General features: G+C 38.8%; 1 protein-coding gene across 2 annotated transcripts in view; it reads left to right on the top strand.

The window, feature by feature from the left end:
- The window catches only part of Ino80 (INO80 complex subunit), a 105644-nt gene that overhangs the window by 35138 nt on the left and 46376 nt on the right, over positions 1 to 24130 (top strand). For both annotated transcript variants that reach the window (XM_030252004.1, NM_026574.4), the window contains 13 exons: positions 956 to 1165; positions 1855 to 1935; positions 4078 to 4173; positions 9340 to 9399; positions 10215 to 10357; positions 11536 to 11620; positions 12443 to 12560; positions 14986 to 15071; positions 16481 to 16648; positions 16826 to 16959; positions 17776 to 17843; positions 18196 to 18289; positions 19772 to 19943. In XM_030252004.1, the coding sequence (XP_030107864.1) occupies positions 956 to 1165; positions 1855 to 1935; positions 4078 to 4173; positions 9340 to 9399; positions 10215 to 10357; positions 11536 to 11620; positions 12443 to 12560; positions 14986 to 15071; positions 16481 to 16648; positions 16826 to 16959; positions 17776 to 17843; positions 18196 to 18289; positions 19772 to 19943 (1515 nt within the window). The remainder of the gene's footprint in view (positions 1 to 955; positions 1166 to 1854; positions 1936 to 4077; positions 4174 to 9339; positions 9400 to 10214; positions 10358 to 11535; positions 11621 to 12442; positions 12561 to 14985; positions 15072 to 16480; positions 16649 to 16825; positions 16960 to 17775; positions 17844 to 18195; positions 18290 to 19771; positions 19944 to 24130) is intronic.

Here is a 24130-nt window from a genome sequence, read left to right as displayed (position 1 = left end):
TTGTGAGCTGTCATGTATGTGCTGGGAACTGAATCTAGGTCCACTGCCCTTGAGGAGCTAATGATCTTTAATAAAATTAATAATGAACTGCATATGGGCTGAAATGAGTGAAGACAGTGCAGTTCAGTGTGCTGCAGAGGAGCCTTCTACTTTGCCAGGGTTAAGACTAGCTACTGCCAGGTGTGCTGGTTTGCACCCTTAATCCCAGCACCTGGGAGGCAGAGTGGTGTAGAGGATTTCTGTAAGTTTCAGGCCAGCCTGGTGGTCTATGTACTGAGTGCCAGGGCAGCCAGGGTTATGTAGAAAGACCCTGTCTCAAAATATCAAACAAATAAACAGAATAGACACAAATTCCACTTTCACACAATTCCTTCGATTAAGTTTTGTATTAAAGCTTCTTTTGCTTTTTAATATTTACTAGATATGTTTATTTTTCAAAGCATTGACTTTGATAATAAAAGTTTTTATTTTTTTATTTTTTTATTTTTTTTTTATTTTTTTTGGTTTTTCGAGACAGGGTTTCTCTGTGTAGCCCTGGCTGTCCTGGAACTCACTTGTAGACCAGGCTAGCCTCGAACTCAGAAATCCGCCTGCCTCTGCCTCCCGAGTGCTGGGATTAAAGGCGTGCGCCACCATGCCCGGCTTTTTGGTCTTTTTTTTTTTTTTTTTTTTTTTTTTTTTTTTTGGTAAAAGTTTTTATTCAAGTAGATCATGTACTTTCATTATGGTTAACATAGTCTCCTATGTACCCAAACTCTTATATCAGAACTTGGAACAAATAGTTTTAATTAGTGAGCAACATAGCTTAGTATGGTAATAAAAACATTTTAATATAATTGTTACATTAACTCAGTAAGATATTAGAAACATTATTAGCATAGTGTAAAAATGTTGATAAATTTTATGTTAATTTAAAAAATTCTTATATATTTTTCTTGACATTTTTATTTTCCAGACAAGGTCATTTGATGAAGATGCAAAAGAAAGTCGGGCAGCTGCCCTTAGGGCAGCAGACAAGTCTGGCTCTGGGTTTGGGGAGAGTTATAGCTTAGCAAATCCATCTATCCGGGCCGGTGAGGATATTCCGCAACCCACTATTTTCAATGGCAAGTTGAAAGGTTACCAGCTGAAAGGCATGAACTGGTTAGCAAATTTATATGAACAGGTAAATTTAGAACTCTATTGAGCCTATTCTTTTTACTTTAACATCTGTTTTTCTTTTGATTAATGTAATTATGAAGTGAGTTTACCTTTAGCTTTTATTTATTTATTTTTTAAAGATTTACTTGTTTTTATTATGTCTGTAAGAATGTTTGCCTGTATTGTATGTAACTACACCATAGGCATGCAGTCTGCATGGAGATCAAAAGAGGGCATCAGATTCCTAGAACCGGAGTTAGAGCTGGGTGTGAGCCATGTGGGCAATAGAAACTGAACTTGAATCCTTTGCAAAAGCAGCGGTGCTCTTAACCACTGAGCAATTTCTCCATTTTCAAAACTTCACTATCATGTTAGAGTCAGAAAGGTATCAGTATTTCTAACTTGGATATTCTGTGTGTATCCAGTGTATATAGTATGTCTTAGATGGTCTTGGTAAACTGCATTGTTTGCTTAATATGTGCTACATTAGGTAAAGAACTGGCCTTAGTCTTGGTCTAATATATCATGAATCACACATATATCTCTAGTGTTGCTAAAAGAAACTATTGCAGTAGTGATTTAATAGTCTTGGTACTGAGTATCTCTCCAATCAATCTTTGCTGTCTTTTGAGCTCTTTTGGCATTAAGTGAAATGAATTCTAATGGGTGCAATCAGGTGTTGATCATGTGTCTCTTACTCTCTCTGTCTCTCAGGGTATTAATGGAATTCTTGCTGATGAAATGGGTCTTGGTAAAACTGTACAGAGCATTGCCCTCCTGGCCCATCTGGCTGAGGTGAGTAGATGGAATTGTCAATCTTGTTTTCCTTAACTTAGGCCTCCCCTCCCCTTTCCTCCCCTCCCTCTCATCCCCCCTACTTCCCTCTCCTCCCCACTTCTCCCTCCACCCTTCAAAACAGGGTTTCTCTGTATAGCCTTGGCTATCCTAGACCTCACTGTACAGATATGGCTGGCGTCCAACCCAGAGATCTGCCTGCCTTTTCTCCCAAGTACTGGAATTAAAGACCTGCATCACCGTCGACAATGAGCCACTTAAAAGCAGTGTTACTCTTGGTAGTATATGAAAATAGCCGAATTTGTTGCTATACCTGAAGACTTTTTTGTTGTTGTTGTTGTTTTTTCGAGACAGGGTTTCTCTGTATAGCCCTGGCTGTCCTCGAACTCACTTTGTAGACCAGGCTGGCCTGGAACTCAGAAATCTGCCTGCCTTTGCCTCCTGAGTGCTGGGATTAAAGGCGTGTGCCACCACCGCCCAGCTCAAGACGTTTTTAAAATAATGATTTATTTATTTGCATTGGTTTTTAACTGCATATATGTTTGTGTGAGGGCATTGGATCCCCTGGAACTGGAATTATAGACAGTTGTTAGCTACCACGTGGGTCCTAGGAATTAAACTCAGGTCCTCTGAAAGAGTAGCCAGTGCTTTTAACTGGAGCTATCTACAGCCCCAGACCTTTTTTGTTCTCAGTGGGGCCAAAACAGTATTTGAACAAGTATAGCTAGAATTCTTGTCTTTTACTTCCTTTTAAGAAGTACTGATATAGTGTCAAGGACTTTATGGTTGCAAGAATTAGTAGTGGAGCCAGGCGTGGTGGTGCACGTCTTTTGTCCCAGCACTCGGGAGGCAGAGGCAGGCGGATTTCTGAGTTTGAGGCCAGCCTGGTCTACAAAGTGAGTTCCAGGACAGCCAGGGCTATACAGAAAAACCCTGTCTCGAAAAACCAAAAAAAAAAAAAAAAAATTGGTAGTGGATTTCCATCACAACACTACTTTTTCTAGCCATGTCATATAGTCAGCCGACTTATCCTCTTTGAGGTGAGTCTTTAAATCTCTGGTGCCTAGTTGTCTACTTTTTCCAAATCAGAGGTAATATATACCTTACAGCAATAATTTTTCTCCCCTTCTCTTCCTCCTCCTCTTCTTCCTCTTCTCTCTCTTTTTTAAAAAGATTTATTTATTTATTTATTTATTTTATATATATGAGTACACTGTAGCTGTGCAGATGGTTGTGAGCCATCATGTGATTTCTGGAAATTCAACTCTGCTTGCTCAAGCCCGCTCTATCCCACCCAAAGATTTATTTATTATTAAATATAAGTATACTTCAGACACACCGGAAGAGGGACCTTCAGAAGAGCAGTCAGTGCTCTTAACCGCTGAGCCATCTCTCCAGCCCCTCTTTTTTTTTTTTTTTTTGAGACAGCGTTTAGTCAGGTATAACTCTAGCTGTCCTGAAACTCACTCTGTAGAACAGGTTGGCCTGAACTTAGAGACTCACCTGCCTCTGCCTCCTGAGTGCTGGGATTAAAGGACTATACTGTGGCCACCACCACTGCCACCTGGCAGATTTTATAAAATTTAAATGAGAAAATGTGTAATACATACTATGAAAAAATTAGCATTCTTCTACTTTATTAACAGTGAAATTGTGATAACATCGTAGAACAAATAAAAGTGAATTAGTATGTTACACACACATTTTTTTAAAAGATTTATTTATTTTATGTATATGAGTACACCGTTGCTATCAGACACTAGAAGAGGCCATTGGATTCTATTACAGATGGTTGTGCGCCACCATGTGATTGCTGGGAATTGAACTCAGGACCTCTTGAAGAGCAATCAGTGCTCTTAACCATTGAGCCATTTCTCCAGCTCCATGTCATGCACATGTTATGAATGAAATTAAGACCCAAAAGTCACGAGTGTCACTGCTTAGTACTTTACCTCCTTAGTGTGTCATTTTTATACTAACATTGCTTTTCATTGAAAGATATGTGTAGACACTTGGGAGATAGGCACAGTTTCTCTTGTTACAGTAATATCTATTTTTAAACTTCTCTTGTCATGGGTTGATTATTTAGGATTAAATAACTTCAGTTTTCCTACAGCAGGCTAACCTCATTTTCTGTTGCAGAGAGAAAACATTTGGGGACCTTTCTTAATAATTTCACCTGCTTCTACACTTAATAATTGGCACCAGGAGTTTACAAGATTTGTTCCTAAATTTAAGGTAAAGATCCTCTTGTTCTTTAAGATAAGCTTTCTGACCCTTGTTTACTGCTGTCTAATTGTCTTAGACTTCTGTGCTGTAGTAAACACTGTAACCGAAAGCAGCACAGAAGACAGGGTTCATTTTAGTTCACAGCTTTATATTTCATCATCCTTTAAGGAATTCTGAGCAGGAGCTCAAGCAATCGGGAACCTGGAGGCAGGTATTGAAGCAGAGGCCTTAGAACTAGTGTGCTGCTTACTGGTTTGTTCTCATAGTTTGCTCAGCCTGCCTTTTTCATCAGTCATCTATGAAGGTGTGGCCCCGCCCGCTGCAGGATAGGACCTTCCACATCTATCACTTACAGACTTGCTTAGAGGCTAATCTTGGTTTTGTTTCTTTTTCTTTTTCTTTTTTTTTTTTTTTTTTTTTGCTTTTTTGTTTTGTTTTGTTTGTTTATTTGTTTGAGACAGGGTCTCTATATGCAACCTTGTCTATCTTGAAACTCTCTATATAGACCAGGCTGGCCTTGAACTCCTAGAGATCCATTGGTCCCTACCTCCAGAGTGCTGTGAATAAAGTCCTGTGTTACCACACCTGGTATACAGGCCAATATTATGGAGGCATTTTCTCATTTTGGTTCCCTCTCTCTGTCTCCTGATTGCTGGGATGAAGGATGTGCACCCCACTCTTCTACTTTTTATTTTCAATGTGCATAGTTATGTGTGGGTAGTTGGATCTTCTAGAACTGGAGTTACAGGTGCTTGGGAACTGCCTGATACAGGTGCTGGGGACCAAACTCAGGTGCTTGAGGAGAGCAGTGGGTACTCTGAACTGCTAAGCCATCTCTTCAGCCTCCATATGTTTGTTTTCCTTGATACAGTCTTATGTGTTATATGCTGTCCTCAGACTTGTTATGTAGCCAGTGTTTCTAAGTATATATGCCACCACACAAGGTTTATGTGGCTTTAGGAATCACAGAGCTTCATGCAGGCTAGACTGTCACTGTACAAAGTGAACTACCTATCAAGTCCCTTATATCTGTATTTGCTTCATTTGTTTTCTTCTGTTTTAGAGACAGAACTATACTCTACCTCCAGTACTCCAGGAGCCTATCTTAGAATCCACTATGTTGTCCAGGCTGGCTCTGAACTTGTGATAGGTAGTCAGCCTGCTTCTGTTTCTAACTGATGGGATTCTAGGTGAAACATGACGTCTAGCTGTTTGTTTGTTTTGCTTTGTTTGTTGATAAATAGTCTGGTGTACCTGGGCTGGCTTTGAACTTGTCGAGTGACTGGGAATGACTTTGACCTCCTGATCTTCTTGCCTCAACCTGCCAAGTGCTGGAAGTGAGAGTCGTCATTCCCAGCTGCCTTATATTTCTTTCTTAGAAAAATTACTTATGAGAGTAATAAGAGAGCCAATACGTATATCTTTATACTATGTAAGTGAGAAATTCAAAGTCCAATTTAAGTTAATTATGGCATTTTCCATATCAATTGATGGTCATGGTGAAATGATAGAAATATCTATCTTGTTTCAAAGTATATTTTTCCAAATTTTACATTGTATTTTAGTCTATTCATATTAATTCATTTTTCTTAATACTCTAAAGGTAGTCTTGGTCCTGCTTATAATGGCTAACACATATAATGTAAAAATTGATTTAACTAATTCAGAGAGGAAAAAATAAGATTGACTGGGCTAGAGATTTTGTTCAATTGATAGACTCCTTGGTTGCTATAAATGAAACCACAAATTTGATCCCTAACACCTAACACTTCATAAAACTGGCTTGTTTCCTGGCACAAGGAAGGTGGAAGCAGAAGGACCTGAAGCTGGGGACACTCAGCTATATAGTAGGTCCCAGGCCAGCATGAAGCCCTGCCTCAAAAAATCAAGAAGTGTGTTGTATCGACTTGAGTATGATGTAGACACAAGGTAAATAGGTTTTGTGCTGGACATGTTGGCCCATACCTATACTGTTGTTACATGTGAGGCCGACTTATTTTCAGTTCTCTAAGGATGTAAGATTTATTCCATTTATGGGCATATGAAAAATGAAAATAATATTTTGGTTTTTCTTCTTTTCAAATAATGGCTAGATATATGTTGAATACAATGTCAAAAAAATAGTTCTTAATTTCTATACTGCCACTGAAGGTTTGTGCTGCTCCTCCACTGGCCAATAGATGGCAGCATGGTATTACTTTAAGGCAACAGTTGTCAGTCTGTGACAACCAATCCTTTTACAGGGTTCACACCTATATCCTGCACATCAGATATTTACATTATGATTCATAACACCAGAAAAATATATTATGAAGTAGCAGTGAAAATACAAGTATGTTTGGTGGTCACCACAGCGTGAAGAACTATATTGAAGAGTTGTAGCATTAGGGAGGCTGAGAACTACTGCTTTAAGTCTCCCTTCATATCTCTCCTTTATTAGTGCTTAGAGCTGAACGTTCATGTGCATATTCAGTGTCCATCTTGTATATTTGTTTATTGAATTTCATTTTAATACTAGCATAGTGAATATAAAATAGAATCTGGACCTAATTATAAGTGTCCCCTCTTGAGTTTTCTATTTTACTTATTTTATATTATAAAATACTCACACCATAAAAATTTATTATTTTCTCAAGAGAGTGATATATGCCTTTTATCTTTTTTTTTTTTTTAAATAACACTATTCGCCACCAAAGGGCTAAGACAATACTGTTTGTTTTTTGTTTTTTTTTAAGTAGCTGTCCTCAGATACTCCAGAAGAGGGCATCAGATTTCGTTACTGATGGTTGTGAGCCACCATGTGGTTGCTGGGATTTGAACTCGGGACCTTCGGAAGAGCAGGTGGTACTCTTAACCACTGAGCCATCTCACCAGCCCTGTTTGTTTTTTGTTTTTTTAAAGATTTATTTATTTATTTTATGTATATGAGTACATGTACAGCTGGTTGTGAGCCTTCATATGGTTGTTGGGAATTGAATTTTTTTTTAAAGATTTATTTATTTATTACATGTAAGTACACTGTAGCTGTCTTCAGACACTCCAGAAGAAGGAGTCAGATCTCATTACAGATGGTTGTGAGCCACCATGTGGTTGATCTTCGGAAGAGCAGTCGGGTGCTCTTACCCGCTGAGCCATCTCACCAGCCCCGGGAATTGAATTTTTAGGACCTCTGCTTGCTCCGTTGCTCTGGTTGCCCCACTTACTCAGGTCAACTCTGCTTGCTCAGTCCCAAAGATTTATTCATTAAGTATACTGTAGCTGTTTTCAGATGCATCAGAAGAGGGCATCAGATCTCATTACAGGTAGTTGTGAGCCACCATGTGGTTGCTGGGATTTGAACTCAGGACCTTCGGAAGAGCAGTCAGTGCTCTTACCTGCTGAGCCATCTCGCCAGCCCCTATACCTGTTATCTTAATACTCAAGAGGATGAGGCAGAGGATTATAAGTTCAAGGCCACCCTAATCTATGTAGTAAATTTCCTGGCCAACCAGGACTACTTAGCAAAACTATCTCAAAAAGTCAGACAAGCCAAAAAATACCAGGGTAGGCAGGCTAGACCAAGTAGTGGAGGCAGAGCCACCAAACCTAGAGATTTGAATTCAGGCCCTAGCACTCAGATGACAGAGAGAGCTGAATTCTGCGTGCTGTCCTTTGACTTGTGCCCTGTGCTGTGGCACACATGGATATATGCACATTCACAGACATATAAAATAAGTGTAATAAAAACCCCTGCTCTTATAAAGATTTAAAAGTGCGGTTCAGTAGCTTTAAGTATGTAAGTGTTTACGGCTGTCACTGCTCTCATCCCTATTGTCTTTGCCCTACCCTTAAACCTATGTTCATTAAACAGTAATTTCTTATTTCCTTTTGCCTCTAGCCTCTGGAAAACACAAATCTTTATTTGCCAAATACTTCCTGTGACTGGAAACCATGCAGTATACAGCCTTACATGCTGGGCTTCTTTCATTCAGCATAAAAAGTCCAGGCTCATCCTCACTGTAACATGAATGCTTCATTTTCTTTTGTCTATAGCTAAAAATTCTCTGTATATTTCATTTTGGTTCTTGCTCATCTTTTGATGGATTTTAGGGTGTTTTTCACCTTTTGGTGCCCTCAGGCACAGAGTTATAAACATTCATGTACATTTTTGTTTGAATTACATGTCTTGTTTTCATTACTATAGGACATATGTCCAAATTGATTTACTGGGTCATACTATATTTCTGGCTATTTAGAAACCTGTTTATGTGGTCTGTAAACTAAGATTAGATTGCACAGTTTTAAATTACCAATTAAAACATACCTCATAATACACAACATGGAATTCAAATATGTATCTTTTAGATATGTATCTATACCCACTATTTTATAATCAGACCGTTTTGTTGATAGATCATTAATAATCATTAATGATGATTTTTAGACAACATGGACTGCAGAGCTTAGAGTTTACAAAGGATTTGCTGACCCCAGCACAGTCAATTCATTTTTTTATTGCCATTTCTCTTAGAGTGTTGAAAATGTATTTACTTTCTTGTCAGATGGAAGTTTTACTTAGGGTTATAACTAAATTTTATCAGGTACAGGTCTGTGTTGCTGAGATCTGGAAATTTACTGTATTTGGTGTTGGTGTCTGAAAAATGTGTATGGTTTTGACTAGGACGTCTTCTCCTTACAACTTTTTTGTTTGTTTGTTTGTTTGTTTTTTCACAGGGTTTCTCTGTGTAGCCCGGGCTGTCCTGGAACTCACTCTGTAGACCAGGCTGGCCTTGAACTCAGAAATCTGCCTGCCTCTGCCTCCCGAGTGCTGGGGTTAAAGGTGTGCACCACCACAGCCCGGCTCCTTACAACTTCTTTATTTTTCTCATAAAATGTGATTTGCCAAGGTTTTTTGTTTGCTTTTGTTTTGATTTTTTTTTTGTTTGTTTGTCTTTGTTTTTTCGAGACAGGGTTTCTCTGTATAGTTCTGGCTGTCCTGGAACTTACTCTGTAGACTAGGCTGGCCTGGAACTCAGAAATCCACCTGCCTTTGGCTCCCAAGTGCTGGGATTAAAGGCCTGGACAACCACTGCCTGGCCTCTTAATAGTTTCTTACTAAGTAATTCAGAATAACATTATTGATAATGCTTTTAGTTTATTTTCAAAAACAAAATAAGGTAATGATCTGTTTTCCAGGTGCTACCATATTGGGGAAATCCTCATGATAGAAAAGTTATCCGGAGATTCTGGAGTCAGGTAACTTCAGTTTCTTTCTCTCTCTCTCTCTCTCTCTCTCTCTCTCTCTCTCTCTTTCGCTCTCTCTCGCTCTCTTGCTCTCCTGTCCTCTTGCTCTGTCATTCTCTTTGGCCTGAGTAAATCCTCATGTATACAAAATCTATAATATGTTTCTGAATATGGGTCAAATATGTTTTTATTATTTGAATAAAATGTTTTTCTTCTACAGGCAATCATTTGGACTTTAAAAAGAGACTTTTTAAAAAAAGATTTATTTTTAAAAAATTGTATTTGTACAACAAATATATGTAGAATTCTTTTTTTTTTTAAAGATTTATTTATTATTATATGTTAAGTACACTGTAGCTGTTTTCAGACACACCAGAAGAGGGCATCACATCTCGTTATGTATGGTTGTGAGCCACCATGTGGTTGCTGGGATTCGAACTCAGAACCTTTGGAAGAACAGTCAGTGTTCTCCACCGCTGAGCCATCTCTCCAGCCCATATGTAGGATTCTTAAGAGGCTAGAGAGGAGGGCATCAGATCCTCTTGAGCTAGAGTTACAAGTGATTCTGAGCCACCATACACACTCCAAGTGGTCTAACTACTGAGCTGTCTGTTCAGTCACACCTTCAAGCTGAGCAAGGTTAATAATTAATGTGCATTTAATCCCTAGAACCAATAGTGGAAGGAGAGAACCAGCTCTGGAAAATTGCCCTTTTTATCACCACATCTATATGCTTACTCATATTTACACATACATATACATCAAAAAAACGTTTCTTATAAAGTGTGACATAATGTTTTTCCACATTTTTCTTATTACTTTTGTAGAAGACCTTATATACTCAGGATGCCCCCTTTCATGTGGTCATCACTAGCTACCAGCTGGTGGTTCAGGATGTCAAGTACTTCCAGCGGGTCAAGTGGCAATACATGGTACTGGATGAAGCTCAGGCACTGAAGAGCAGTTCCAGGTAATATGAGTAATAGAAACTAGCCTTGTGGGTGGAAATCTATCCATAGAATCCGCAAAGGCCAGAAATTTCAGAATGTCACATAGCATAGGCTATGTATGCCTCAGCTACTTGCCTGACCAGAATGGAGAAATTCTTATTTATACTTTTCTTTGAAATTCGAAAATCATGCTTAGAATATATTGATTTTTCTTCAATATTAATCTCCTCAGTTAATGGTTATAATTTTTGTTGTTGTTGCTGTTGTTTCCTCTTCTTCTTCCTTCTTCTCCTCTTCCTTCTTCCTCCTCTTCCTACTCCTTCTTCTCTTTCCTTTTCCTTTTTAAAGGTAAGAACAGTAGGAAACTGTAAGGCCAGAAAGGTCTCTCACTTTACCTATTTGTGGATTTTTTTTCCCCTAAGCCATAATACCATTGGTATTGATGATTCTCACAGTTCTGTTTTTTTTTAATTTCTTTCTTTTTGTTTAAAGATTTATTTATTATTATATCTAAATACACTATAGCTGTCTTCAGATGCACCAGAAGAGGGCATCAGATCTCATTACAGATGGTTGTGAGCCAACATGTGGTTGCTGGGATTTGAACTCAGGACCTTCAGAAGAGTAGTCGGTGCTGTTAACCACTGAGCCATCTCTCCAGCCCTGGGGTTTTTATCTTCAATTTCTGTTAAAGTATATTTTTGATTGTGTGCATGAAACAGTATATGATTTTTTTAAAGTTTATTTATTTTATGTATGTGAGTACATGTAGTTCTCTTCATACACACCAGAAGAGGGCACCAGATCATATTACAGATGGTTATGAGCTACCATGTGGTTGGTGGAAAATGAACTCGGGACCTCTGGAAGAGCAGTCAAGTGCTCTTGGGGCGGGGGTGGGGTGGGGTGGGGGTGTTTTGAGACAGGGTTTCTCTGTGTAGCCCTGGCTGTCCTGGAACTTACTATGTAGACCAGGCTGGTCTCAAACTTAGAAACCCACCTGCCTCTGCCTCCCAAGTGCTGGGATTAAAGGCATGTGCCACCACTGCCAGGCCAATCAAGTGCTCTTAACCACTCTCCAGCCCCAGTATATGATTCTTAAGTATTATTTGGAAAGCAATTTTAGAATTTGGGTCTTAGTATAATTACAGAAAGACATATTGCCAACTTATAATTTGTAACTCATTTTCTTGAACAGTGTTCGTTGGAAGATTCTCTTACAATTCCAGTGTCGAAATCGACTTTTGTTAACTGGAACCCCCATTCAGAATACCATGGCAGAGGTAGGCACTAGTCAAGGTAATGGAGTATATCTTCGTGAGACACCTATACCTACGCTGGACTCCAGTCATTCTGTACAAATTATATTTACCACTGTACAAGAATTAGATTGTAGCTTCCTAAGTGTCTTGTAGGCAGTATTCTTACTTTCTTACTATTTATTAATTATAATGTTCCTTTTGTTTCCTTAATATTGAGTACATTAGGAAATGTTGCCCATCTAATAAAGGTAACTTTTTACTCTAGAATTGGAAAATCTCTAACATCGAGGGCCTCAATTTTTTTGTTTAGAATTCATCATAATAGGGGTCAGAAAACTTTCGGTAAAAGAGGAAATAGTATTTTACATTTCATAGACAGTACATTTCACTGTTAACAACTGCTTGTTTTTGCTTATGCAGTATGGAAGCAGTCATAAGTAGCGTATAAATGAATGGCTATGGCTATGTTCCCATAGAACTTTATTCATGAAAACATATGACCAGCCGAATAGCGTCATGGCTGTAATTGTCTAGCCCTGGCTGAGGGCTATTAGCAGCTATTACACTACTATAAACTGTGTTCAGTTGTGGAACCAGCTGTGGGGTTGTCATTTGTAAAACTTATTACACTACAAAAGCTGAGCAGGCTTTGTACTTCTAAATTTGTAGTTAGCAATTAATTGAGAAATCATCATTTTTTGTTATGTATTAGGGTTCACTGAGCAAGATTGTGTTTGGATTCATTTATTCTTTCTGTCTCATAAACACTCATTTCTTAATATATAGTCACACAGTATCATTTTATGGCACCATATCTGTTTCATATTTTTCCTTTGTTTTAAGCTCTGGGCTCTGCTACATTTCATTATGCCAACATTATTTGATTCGCATGAAGAATTTAATGAATGGTTTTCCAAAGACATTGAAAGTCATGCTGAAAACAAATCTGCTATTGATGAGAGTAAGTACTGCTGTGGCTTTCCTCTTTTTGTGTAGAGTTTAAGACTCTGTAACCCAAGTCTCACATTGCAGCCTAGAATGGCCTGGGATTCTCTATGTAGTGTGGCCTCAAACAGATATTTCCAGGTTCAATTTCCCAAGTGCTGGGATTATAGGTGGCTCTGAATTTTATTTTCAATCTATTAGTATGGGCAACTATGCACAGTTTTTTTCTGTGTGAAGAATTTCTCTTTCATTATACCTACAAGAGTTAAGGGTAAAACTGTTATAAATTAGTTAATATAATGTTAATAAAGTAGCTAAATTCTCTGAGTTAAAAAGAATAGAACACTACTCTAGACAATCTAAGCAAGATGTATAAACTTAATAAAATATTACATTTTGGTTTGTAGGCATTCTGTCTTAGGTAGGGTTTCCATTGCTGTGAACAGACATCATGACCAAGGCATCTCTTATAAAGGAAAACATTTAATTGGGGCTGGCTTACCATTTCAGAAGTGTAGTTCATTTTCATCATGGCAGGAGGTATGGCAGCATGCAGTCAGGCATGGTGCTAGAAGAGCCAAGAGTTCTGCATGTTTGTCCTTAGGCAGCAGAAGGAGTCTGTCTAACTGGGTAAACTGGGTATAAAGCTTGAGTTTAGGAGACCTCAAAGCCCACCTACATAGTGCCTTACTTCTACAAAACCACATATACTCCAATAAGACTACACATCCAAGCATTGAAACACATGAATCTATAGGGGCCAAGCCTATTCAAACCACCACATTCTCATGGAAACATCACATGAAAATTATATTCATATGGAAATCGTATAACAGACCATGTTTTTTTCGTTTTTGTTTTTCTTATAATAAAAGTCAAATATTAGAGAGGTTATTTTTTATTTTTCCATCTATATTAGGATTTAAATTTTTTTCTTTTAATTTTTCTAATTATTAGATGGAAAGTTGCATACTGCAGTGAGTTTGTGGAGGCTGTAGGACAATTATGGAGTTGCTTTTTTCTTTGTTTTACCCCTGTGTGGGTTCTGGGGAAATTGGACTGCGGTCACTAGGTTTGATTGGTAAACATACTTACTCATCTACTGAACCATTTCATCAGCCTTAGGATTTGTTTCTATTGCAAACATTTTTAACCTTGTTTGTCAATAGTTTTGTACTATTTGCCTAATATTAAGAATTTGCCACATTGCTATTTTATTTTATTCGTGGTTTTTTGAGATAAGATTCCTCTATGTAGTCCTGGCTCTCTTGCAACTCACTCTTTTGACTAGCCTTGCCTTCAACTGAGAGATCTGCTTCCCTCCATTTTTCAAGTGCTGGGATTAAATGTGTGCACCACCACTTTCTGGATGCTGTGTTGCTTACTATGTAGACATAATTTGACATCTACTAATTGTAAGAAAAATTAAGTAGGGTCTGGAGAGATGACTCAGTGGTTAAGATCTCTGGCTGCTCTTTTAGAGGATCTGGGTTCAATTTCCAGAATGCACATGGCAGCTTCCAGTTGTCAGTAACTCCTGTCACTTGGCATACAACACCCCTTTCTGACCACATTAAGCACTACCTATGTACATGGTGCTCAGACATGCATGCAGCCAAGACACTTATATACCGTAAAATAAGTTAATTCTGTAAGTATAACTTTGGAGAAATGGTAGCCTACTTAGCTTTCTGTTGCTGTGACAAACTTCATGACCAAAAGCAGTGTGGGGAGGAAAGGTTCCTTGGGTTGCATGTTCCAGTCGTAGACCTCAGAAGAGGAGCAGAAGCAGAAAGCTTGAACCAGATACTGAAACGTAGACCATGGAGAAACACTGCTTTCTGGCTTGCCTTCTTGAAAGCCTTCTTGTTTTATCCAGGACTCCCTCCCTGCCCAGGGGTAGCACTGTCCATAGTGGGCTGTGGCTTCCTTAATCAATGAGTAATTCAGAAAATGGAGCCACGTGTTGTGATGTATGTTTTTAATCTCACCACTTAGGAGGCAGAGGCATGTGGATCTCTGGATTTGAGGCCAACCTGATCCATAGAGTGAGTTCTAGGATAGCCAGAGCTACATAGTGAGACCCTGTCTTGAAAGAAAAGAAAATATTCCCACAGTCCAGTCTTGATGGGAAAGAATTCCTCAGTTGGAGTTCTCTATCCCCAGGGAATGCTACTTTGTGTCAGGTTGATAAGAATTACATAGCACACTCTGGAAGTCCCTTTTAGCTTTGAGTCGATTTTTATACAGTCTCCCAAATAGGCTCTGAAAGTGTGTTCTAATGTAAACAGTCGGTATAAGATGCTTGCCTTGGAACAAGTTCATTTTTTAGAGAATCCTTGATCTCAGTGGCATTTTCAGGGTGTAGGAGAGGGGAAGGTGTTTATTTTGATTGTCTTAAGTCAGTATATGGTAAATTATTTGTGGACTTCCTGTTTCAGATCAACTCTCTCGTTTACACATGATCTTGAAACCATTTATGCTGAGAAGAATCAAAAAAGATGTAGAAAATGAATTGTCTGACAAGGTAAGAAATAAAATCTTAATGAGTTTGAACCTTAGTAGATACCAATTTATGGTTCTTCACAGATATTTCCTTGATATATATTATAAGGATAATTAGTTTGATTAGGAAGATCTTTGTACTTGAATAGTCATAGGGGACCTAACGAAGGCAAAGTAACCTTCTTTCCCTTTGGTTACTAATCCTCCTCCAGTTGGTTTTGTTTTATCTTTATAGGGTCTTAACACTGTAAGCTGGGCCAGCCTGGAACTCATGTATGTAGGTGACCAAACTCTGAACAGTCTTCCTGCCTTTGAGATCATAGGCATGAGCCATCATGCCTGAAGTGTAAAACATTACAAAAATAGAATAATGTAATAACTCCACTCGTGCCCATGATAGAGCATAAGTAGTTATCAACACATGGCCATCCCTAACTGTACATGTATTATGAAACTAATAGTTTCATGCAGATCTCTCGATTTTCCTTTGAAACAATGTCTCACTGGGTAGACCAGGCTGAGGTTGGCCCCAGAACATGGAGGGTTTCTTGCTTTTTCATAACTCCAGGTACCAGGATTAATTATGCCCTGCAGATTTGGTCTTTTTTAAAGTTGGGTATCATTATTATCTTTGAGCAAATGAATATTTTTAACCAATTTAGTGTGTTGCAGAAAAAAAAAAGAACCTCTTTCTTTATCCTTGATGCCTCTTTCTTTATCCTTGATGTACTACATAGTACTTGTTGTACACTAAGAGTCCTTTCATAGTTGGCACTTGAAATATGGATGTGGCAATATTTGGAAATAGCTGTGAAGGATGATTGTTGGTGCTGTTTAAACTGGAAAGATGTGGTTGTAGTTACTCTCAGTACGTGGGAGGCAGGGGCACTCGGATCTCAGTGAGTTCGAGGCCAGCTTGGTCTACAGATCCAGTTCCAGAACAGACAGAGAGAGCTACACAGGCAAACCTTGTCTTAGATGAGGGGAAAAAATAAAAGAAGTGGAAAATATTATTCAGGGAGAACATCTAGTGTGTGATTGTTCACAACATAGGATAGGATTATAGAAATAGTTAATTCTGGTAAGTATTGTTTCTTTAGTCATAATCTGGTTTGTATGTCTTCTGTTTTAAGTTTTACTGTTTTTTTTGTTTGGTTGGTTTTTTTTTGTTTGTTTTTTTTTTTTTGGTCTTTTGAGACAGGGCTTCTCTGTGTAGCCCTGGCTGTTCTGGAACTCACTCTGTAGACCAGGCTGGCCTTGAACTCAGTAATCGCCTGCCTCTCCCTCCCAAGTGCTAGAATTAAAGGCGTTTGTCACCATTGCCCCCTCCTCCTTTTTTTCCTTCACATATACAAGCATATAAAAAATTTTTAGTTTTTTACAAACATATATAAAAATGTTTAGTTTCAAATTTTTCTTTTTTTTTTTTAGATTGAGATTCTAACGTACTGCCAATTGACCAGTCGACAAAAACTCTTATATCAGGCACTAAAGAATAAAATTTCCATTGAGGACTTACTGCAGTCTTCAATGGGCTCCACACAACAAGCACAGAACACCACCAGCAGCCTCATGAATTTAGTCATGCAATTCAGGAAGGTAAGACTTGGGTCATTTGTTTTGATGTTTTTATTGACCTGCTTCACGGAGAGGACTTTAATCTTGATGCCAGATAGAGCAATAGAGATGAAAATTGGGAGGTAAATATTCAGGGAGCTTAACCCTCAGCAGTGATGTCCACAAGGGACAGTAATGACTGACCATTTCTTTTCTTAGGTGTGTAATCACCCAGAGTTATTCGAACGGCAAGAAACGTGGTCTCCATTTCATATTTCTCTAAAGCCATATGAAATTTCGAAGTTTATTTATCGTCATGGACAGATCAGGGTCTTCAACCACTCACGAGATAGGTGAGCAAATAGTTTACATTTGGTGATGCTGTGTGCTTTTGTAATTTGGCACATTGATTTTTTAGTAGTGCTAGGTATTGAACTCAAGGTCTCATGCTTATTAAGTGAATGATATGTGAATGTCCAATAAAGAGATGTTTAAACAAGTGGTGAACAGCTATTGCGGGTGCTTATGGGGGGAGTTGGAGCATTATTAAGGCTCCCATTAGATGGCCTTAAGAACCTTAGCCATTTTTTATTATCTACCTGTTACGGGTATGTATTTGCACCAGAAGTCAACAGTTAAAATACTAAAATGCCTTGGTATGCTTAAAGTGACTTAGAGTTGCACTTACTGCAGCACTGAGTCTATTACTTTTTGGTTAAATTTACTCTCTTGATAGTGTCTGCATTTAAAAAGTTGAAATAGTCACTAAGCTAATCTGCTAGAGATCATATTCATAAAGTGGTGTATGGTTCATTGTATATCTGTAAGTTAGATAATTCTGGATTCCAGACTTTCTATTGTGCTCTTAAGTGAATATCTGCATGCCAGCTTTTGAGAGCTATGGACTTTGACAGGGTTTCTTTGTGTAGCCCTGGCTGTCCTGAAACTCACTCTGTAGACCAGGCTGGCCTCGAACTCAGAAATCCGCCGGCCTCTACCTCCTGAGTGCTGGGATTAAAGGCGTGCGCCATCACGCCCAGCCTGGCAAAGAACTTTCTTATGTGTAGAAATAGTCTAAAAAGATTTTTCTTATTTTGAACCCTCCAGTTTAATTATCTTTCCAATTCTTTTATTTCCCTTGAGAGTTACTGTAATTACTTGCTTTCCAGGTGGTTGAAGGTTCTTCTCTCTCCGTTTGCACCAGATTATATCCAGCAGTCTCTCTTCCATAGGAAAGGTAGGCATTTTGATCTTTGGAAGGAAGTGTATTTGGGATTTACCAGGGTGTTCTTAATTTTGCCTGTGGACAAATTTTGTTTTGAAATAGTAATGGTTTGGGCTTTTATTTTTATTAAAAATAAGACTGTTCAATTAGTGTCTAGGGAGGTGACTTAGAATGGAGCATTAGCATTTGCTGCACTAGTGTGAGAACTGGAGTTCAGATCTCTGCAACCCTGGTGAATGCTGCCTGTGTAGCCCTCCTGTCATCGGAATTGGGTGTTGGAAACAGGTTGTGCTACATGAAACTTCCTGCACGTGGTTGCAGAAACAGGATCCCTAAGGGTCAGGATTGTTCTTTGATTTTCCAGGTATTAATGAAGGAAGCTGTTTTTCTTTCCTTCGATTTATTGATGTCTCGCCAGCAGAAATGGCAAACCTCATGCTTCAGGGACTTTTGGCCAGGTGAGAAGTTTGCTTACTGTTTGATGGAAGAGCATTGGGAATAGGCAGGGACAACATGTAATAATGTGAAGTGAAATATTTAGTATTACACCGTCTGGACCCCCCGCCCCCCACACCTCCATTAGTAATTTTTTTTTTATGACCTAGGAATGATACATACCTGTAATCTTGGGAGGCTGAGGCAGGGGAATTGGGTGTTGGAAACATGTTATGCTACATGAAACCTCATCCCACCCACCAATAAAAAAGGATTATGGGCTGGAGAGATGGCTTAGCAGGTAAGAGCAATGACTGCTCTTCCAAAGGTCCTGAGTTCAATTCCCAGCACCCACATGGTGGCTTACAAGATATAATAGGATCTGATGCCTTCTTCTAGTGTGTCTGAAGACAGAAACAGTGTAGTCATATACATTAAATAAATAAATAATAAACATCCTTTTTATTTAAAGAATTACTTTTATTTTTCTTTAATAATTTTTTTAAAAATGTATGTGAGTACACTGTAGCTGAACAGATGGTTGTGAGCCTTCATGTGGTTGTTGGGAATTGAATGTTTAGGACCTCAGCTCACTCCAGTCAACCCTGCTTGCTCAGTCCCTGCTCGCTCCTGCCCCAAAGATTTATTTATTCTTATAAATATACTTATTTATATTTATTTACAGTGAAGACACTGTAGCTGTCTTCAGACACACCAGAAGAGGGCATCAGATCTCATTATGGGTGGTTGTGAGCCATCATGTGGTTTCTGGGATTTGAACTCAGGACCATCGTCGGAAGAGCAGTCAGTCAGTGCTCTTACCTGCTGAGCCATCTCTCCAGCCCTACTTTGTGTGTGTGTGTGTGTGTGTGTGTGTGTGTGTGTGTGTGTGTGTGTGTGTGTATGTGTGTGTGTTTGTTTGTTAGTTAGTTATAGATTTGCTTACTATTACATCAAGCATTCTGGAAAATTTAGCTCTGCGTTTTTGTTTGCAAAATGTCTTTCACTGATTTTATTACATTATTGAATTTATTTATAACTTTTTAAAAAATGTTGATTGGTGTTTTGCCTGCATGTATGTCTGTGTGAGGGTGTTATAGACAGGTGTGAACTGTCATGAAGCTGCGAGAAATTGAACTTGGGTCTCCAAATAAGCAGTCAGTGCTTACTCTTAACTGCTGAGCCTTCTCTCCAGTCCCTGTTACAGTGTTTCTAATGTACTAGATAGCTCATTGGGAATTATTGTCTCCCCGATAAGATGGTTTTTATGCTAAGAGCTTTTACAGTAGAGATAAATGCTTTTGAATATTTTTGTATTTGTTTACTTTTTGTTGTGGTTTTATAGAACAGCAAAAGTATGAAATTGCTTTATCTGAATGTTTGAAGGAATTGTTTCCAAAATGCTCAAGATCTACAAAGGATGTATGGTAATGAGATAGATCCTTGTTGTGAACTCCCAAAGTTCCTAGGAGCACTGAGTGTGCACATTTCTCTGTTTGTTTCAGGTGGTTAGCTCTTTTCCTATCTCTGAAAGCCTCCTACAGGCTCCACCAGCTGCGCTCTTGGGCAGAGCCGGATGGGACAAGCCATCAGAGCTATCTGAGAAACAAGGATTTTCTTCTCGGAGTTGATTTCCCACTTTCCTTCCCTAACCTTTGCAGCTGCCCTTTGTTAAAGGTAAGCCACTGTCTGTGCAGTGTCTGCTTACTTTCCTTCTCTTTGCATTATTCAAAATGTTAAATGATGTCAAGTACCCAGTGTTCTCAGGAGCTCGTACTGTGTATTGAGTTAGAACATATCATGTGTAAGTTTAAATCCTCTGTATATAATAACTTCATTGTCGTGAACAACTGCTTGGCTTGCTTTCTCTAAATGTTTCCTTTATTTTTATCGTCTATGTTAGTAGTTTTGCCTGCATGTGTCTGGAGTTGATTTCCCACTTTACACCCACATTACAAACAACTTCTCCCACGAAATCTGGATCTGCCTCACACATCTACCAGAAGGAAGAGGAATGAAAAGGAGAGGGACAAGAGGACTATGAGTTCAGAGTCAGCTTGGGAAATTTAGTGAGACCCAGTCTACAAAATAAAAATAACAATAGGCCCGCAGCTGTTGTAGTAGTTTGCCATTTGCTCATGTTAAATTTTTCTTAGGAATTATTTGCTTGAGGCTCCATGTATAAATTCATTAAAAAATGTATGTAGCACACAATGTCTGAATTAAAATTTGCTCATGACTCCTGCCAAGAATGTGCTAGCTGTTCATGTTGGTACATACATATCAAATCCCAGTACTGTGCAGGTGGAGGCAAGAGTTCAAGTTCATCCTCTGCTCCATAGTGCTTGAAGTCAGCCTATGCTACCCTGTCTCAACAAAGAATAGTTTTATCAATGTCTGGTAGATATGTACATGTATAGCAGAAATTGCATGTACAGACTTAAAGAAGAAAATGTTCACTATCCCTTCATATATAGTTTGCCTTTATTTTCTTCTCCTCCTCTTCCCGCCCTCTCCTTTTCATTCCTCTTCCTTCTGGTAGATGTGTGAGGCAGATCCAGATTTCGTGGGAGAAGTTGTTTGTAATGTGGGTGTGACCGGTGGGTTCAGTGGAAACGGAGCTTGCTCCTACGCCTGCGAACCCGAGTTGACTGTCAAGAATCTGAGTGTAATCCTTAGATGATGAGTTAGATCCAGCAAGTTGTGCAACACTCACACACACATTGCAAAAAAGCAAGATGGAGAAGCAGTTGAATGTCAGCATCTGGTCTACACCCACCCACATACATACATACATACATACATACATACATACATACATACATACATACATACTTACGTACACACTTACATACCATACATGCATATACATAGATAAGAATAATAAAAGAGTAATACTTTCTTATGTAAGACAGAGTTAGGATAGAGTAAAACCAGGTTTTCCTTTTAGGCTTGGTAGGGAGAGGCAAAGGAAGAAACTTTGCACTGTCCATATTTATTTATGCCCTTGGGGGAAAAAAGTAAAAAGTAAACATGTGTTCAGCTCCGATGGTGTATGTCCTGAGAGTTGTTTTGTAAGTGGTAATGTATACTGAAGTTTTTTTTTTTAAGTCTTTTACTTAAAGATGAAAACTAGAACTATAGGAAATACCCTATTTCGAGATGGAATCGTTTTTAAGCTATATTCATTTAAAGACCTTGTCGGAAATGATGATTTTCAGAAACCAAGTATCATTACTGATTGTCATTTAATACTGTCTTTAGCAACAGATGTCACGGTATTACCTATATATAGCACATGTTAAACTATCTACCCATCCATCTATCCAGGGATTTTTGTGTGTGTGTATAGCTCTGGTTATCCTAGAACTCACTTTTTAGATCAGGCTGGCCTCAATCTCAGAAATCTGCTTGCTTCTGTCTCCCAAGTGCTGGGATTAAAGGAGTGTGCCACCATGCCTGGCTCCAGTTTGTGAATTTTTTTTTTTTTTTTTTTTTTGGTTTTTTGAGACAGGGTTTCTCTGTGTAGCCCTGGCTGTCCTGGAACTCACTCTGTAGACCAGGCTGGCCTCGAACTCAGAAATCCACCTGCCTCTGCCTCCCGAGTGCTGGGATTAAAGGCGTGCGCCACCACGCCCGACTTCAGTTTGTGAATTTTTTAATTGTAAACTCTAAAAGTGCCTGAATTTCTCTGAGCCACTAAGCTTACAGTAGTTGAATATGTAGGCTTTTAACAGGGCTACAGAATCTGTACAGGCACTTGCTGGGAAACCTGAGGACCTGAGTTCCATCTCCAGAACCAACATGGTACAAGGAGAAACATGATTCCTGCAAGTTGTCCTTTGACATCTATACATATAACATGGCACATGTTGCCTACACATGTATGTATACACCAAACACAAAAACACATGCACACACACAGTGTAAAAGACAAAATACAACTTTTGCCAGGTATAGTGACACATGCTTTTAATTTGGGGGACAGAGGCAGGTGGATCTCTGTGAGTTTGAGACCAACCAGGTCTACAGAGAGAGTTACAGGACAGTGCTATATAGAGAAACCATATCTTGAAAAACAAAAAATAAATCTCTTTAAAAAAGAAAAGAAAAAGAAAGAAAGAAAAAGGAAGATAGCTAGATTATGGTGTACATTTATTAGGTGCTAGGTAGATTTTTTTTCCCCCCCAGAAAGGGACTGATGATGTTTCCATTTGTTTGTTTGTTTGTTTGTTTATTTGGGGGTTGGTTTTCCTGGGGGGGGATGTTAGTATGTTTGCTTGTTTCTTTTTGATTCATGGTTTCCCTGTGTAGCCCTGGCTGTCCTGGAACTCTGTAGACCAGAGTGGCCTTGAACTCAGAGATTCACCTGCTTCTGCCTCCCAAGTGCTAGGAGTGCGCCTCCACTGCCCAGCCCAATATTTTATTGATCCTTTTGATGTGTTTTGACATCCTTTCATTTAAAAGGTTTTATTTCATTTTGTGTGTATTCTTGCCTGCATGTACATCTGAGTACCACATGGAGGCCAGAAGAGGGCAAAACTCACATGAATGAATGCAGGCACACACACACATGCAGGCAGGCAGGCAATTGAACCCATGTCCTCTGGAAGACCAAAGTAGCTGGAGCTATCTCTCCAGCTCTTTTCATTCCCTTCATAATAACTACATTGTTGGAAGGGAGAAGTTGGAGCAAATGTTCATTCTTTTATGTTTTTCAGTCTGTAAATATAATAGACTTCTGCTGAGTCTTGCTCTAGGAGAACTGAAAGGGAAGATAGCTTAGAGATAGTGTCACTGTTGGTAAGATGGTAGTAAATACTCAAATGTCATTAGGGTAGTTGTTGAGTTACTTGACTTACCTATACAGAGATGGTTGAATGCCCGTGAGTGTCCCAACTACCAGTTCTGAACTACTTCTGAAATAAGCAGAATATGGTAGGCCTCTGTCTGGTCTCCTCTAATCCCAGGAGGGTATGAGGACTTACTACTAATATCAGAAGTACTTCTGAGAAATCAAGAACAGAACAACAAGCAACATGAGACAACTGTGGCATCACTGTCTGTGCCATGTTAAACTTCTGAGGTAGTGCACCTCACTTCTCAGCGTTCATTAGTAAAGGGTGACAACTGAATAATCTTCATAGTAATCATTCAGGTGGCAATAGAAAAAAATGTAAAGGGACAAAGCTTAATGCAGAGACCAGCGAGCAAAAGAACATAGGTGGCATTACAAGATTAGGGATATTTGGTATGTGTTGCAAACACCTCAACATGTATAGAAAAGACAAAACATGTTAGACCTGCATGGGACTAGGCTTGTCAGAGCTCTGTGGGCCTACCTTTGTAATAAAGTGATTAGAAACACTGAAGGTGCTGGTGGATGGGACCCAAGTCCTTGTTTGTGATAGGCAAGTACTCTTAACCCTGAGCAGCATTCTCAGTCCCTGATAGAATAATTTGAGTGAAGAATTTATACTTTGAAATACAGTTCCATGTTGCTCAAGTTTGCCTAGAACTCACTGTGTAGCCAAGAATGACCTTGACTGTCTAGTCTTCCTCTTCACAGCTAGTCTTTTTCTGTTGCTGCAGTTTGAATATTTAACCTCATGCATTCTACGTAAATATTATACCAACTGCACAATGGATAAGCTGAACCTTATATCAGAGTATAAAACAGGCAACATTTTCATCTTCTTTGAACTTTGAGGAGCTCTTGTCCCATCCCCAAGGGGAATAAGATATTTGATGTTCATATCTGTTTGTAGTGCCAAGGAAGTGTTAGTGAACCCCTCCTAAAACAATCCCCAAGGAATTTTTTTAGAAAACTTTTTTTTCTCAGATTAATTTATTTCTCTTTGTAT

Source organism: Mus musculus, chromosome 2 (genome assembly GCF_000001635.26).
Source record: "Mus musculus strain C57BL/6J chromosome 2, GRCm38.p6 C57BL/6J".
Classification (NCBI taxonomy): domain Eukaryota; kingdom Metazoa; phylum Chordata; class Mammalia; order Rodentia; family Muridae; genus Mus; species Mus musculus.
The sequence above is the reverse complement of the archived record's forward strand: the minus strand, read 5'-3'. Positions and strand labels throughout refer to the sequence as shown.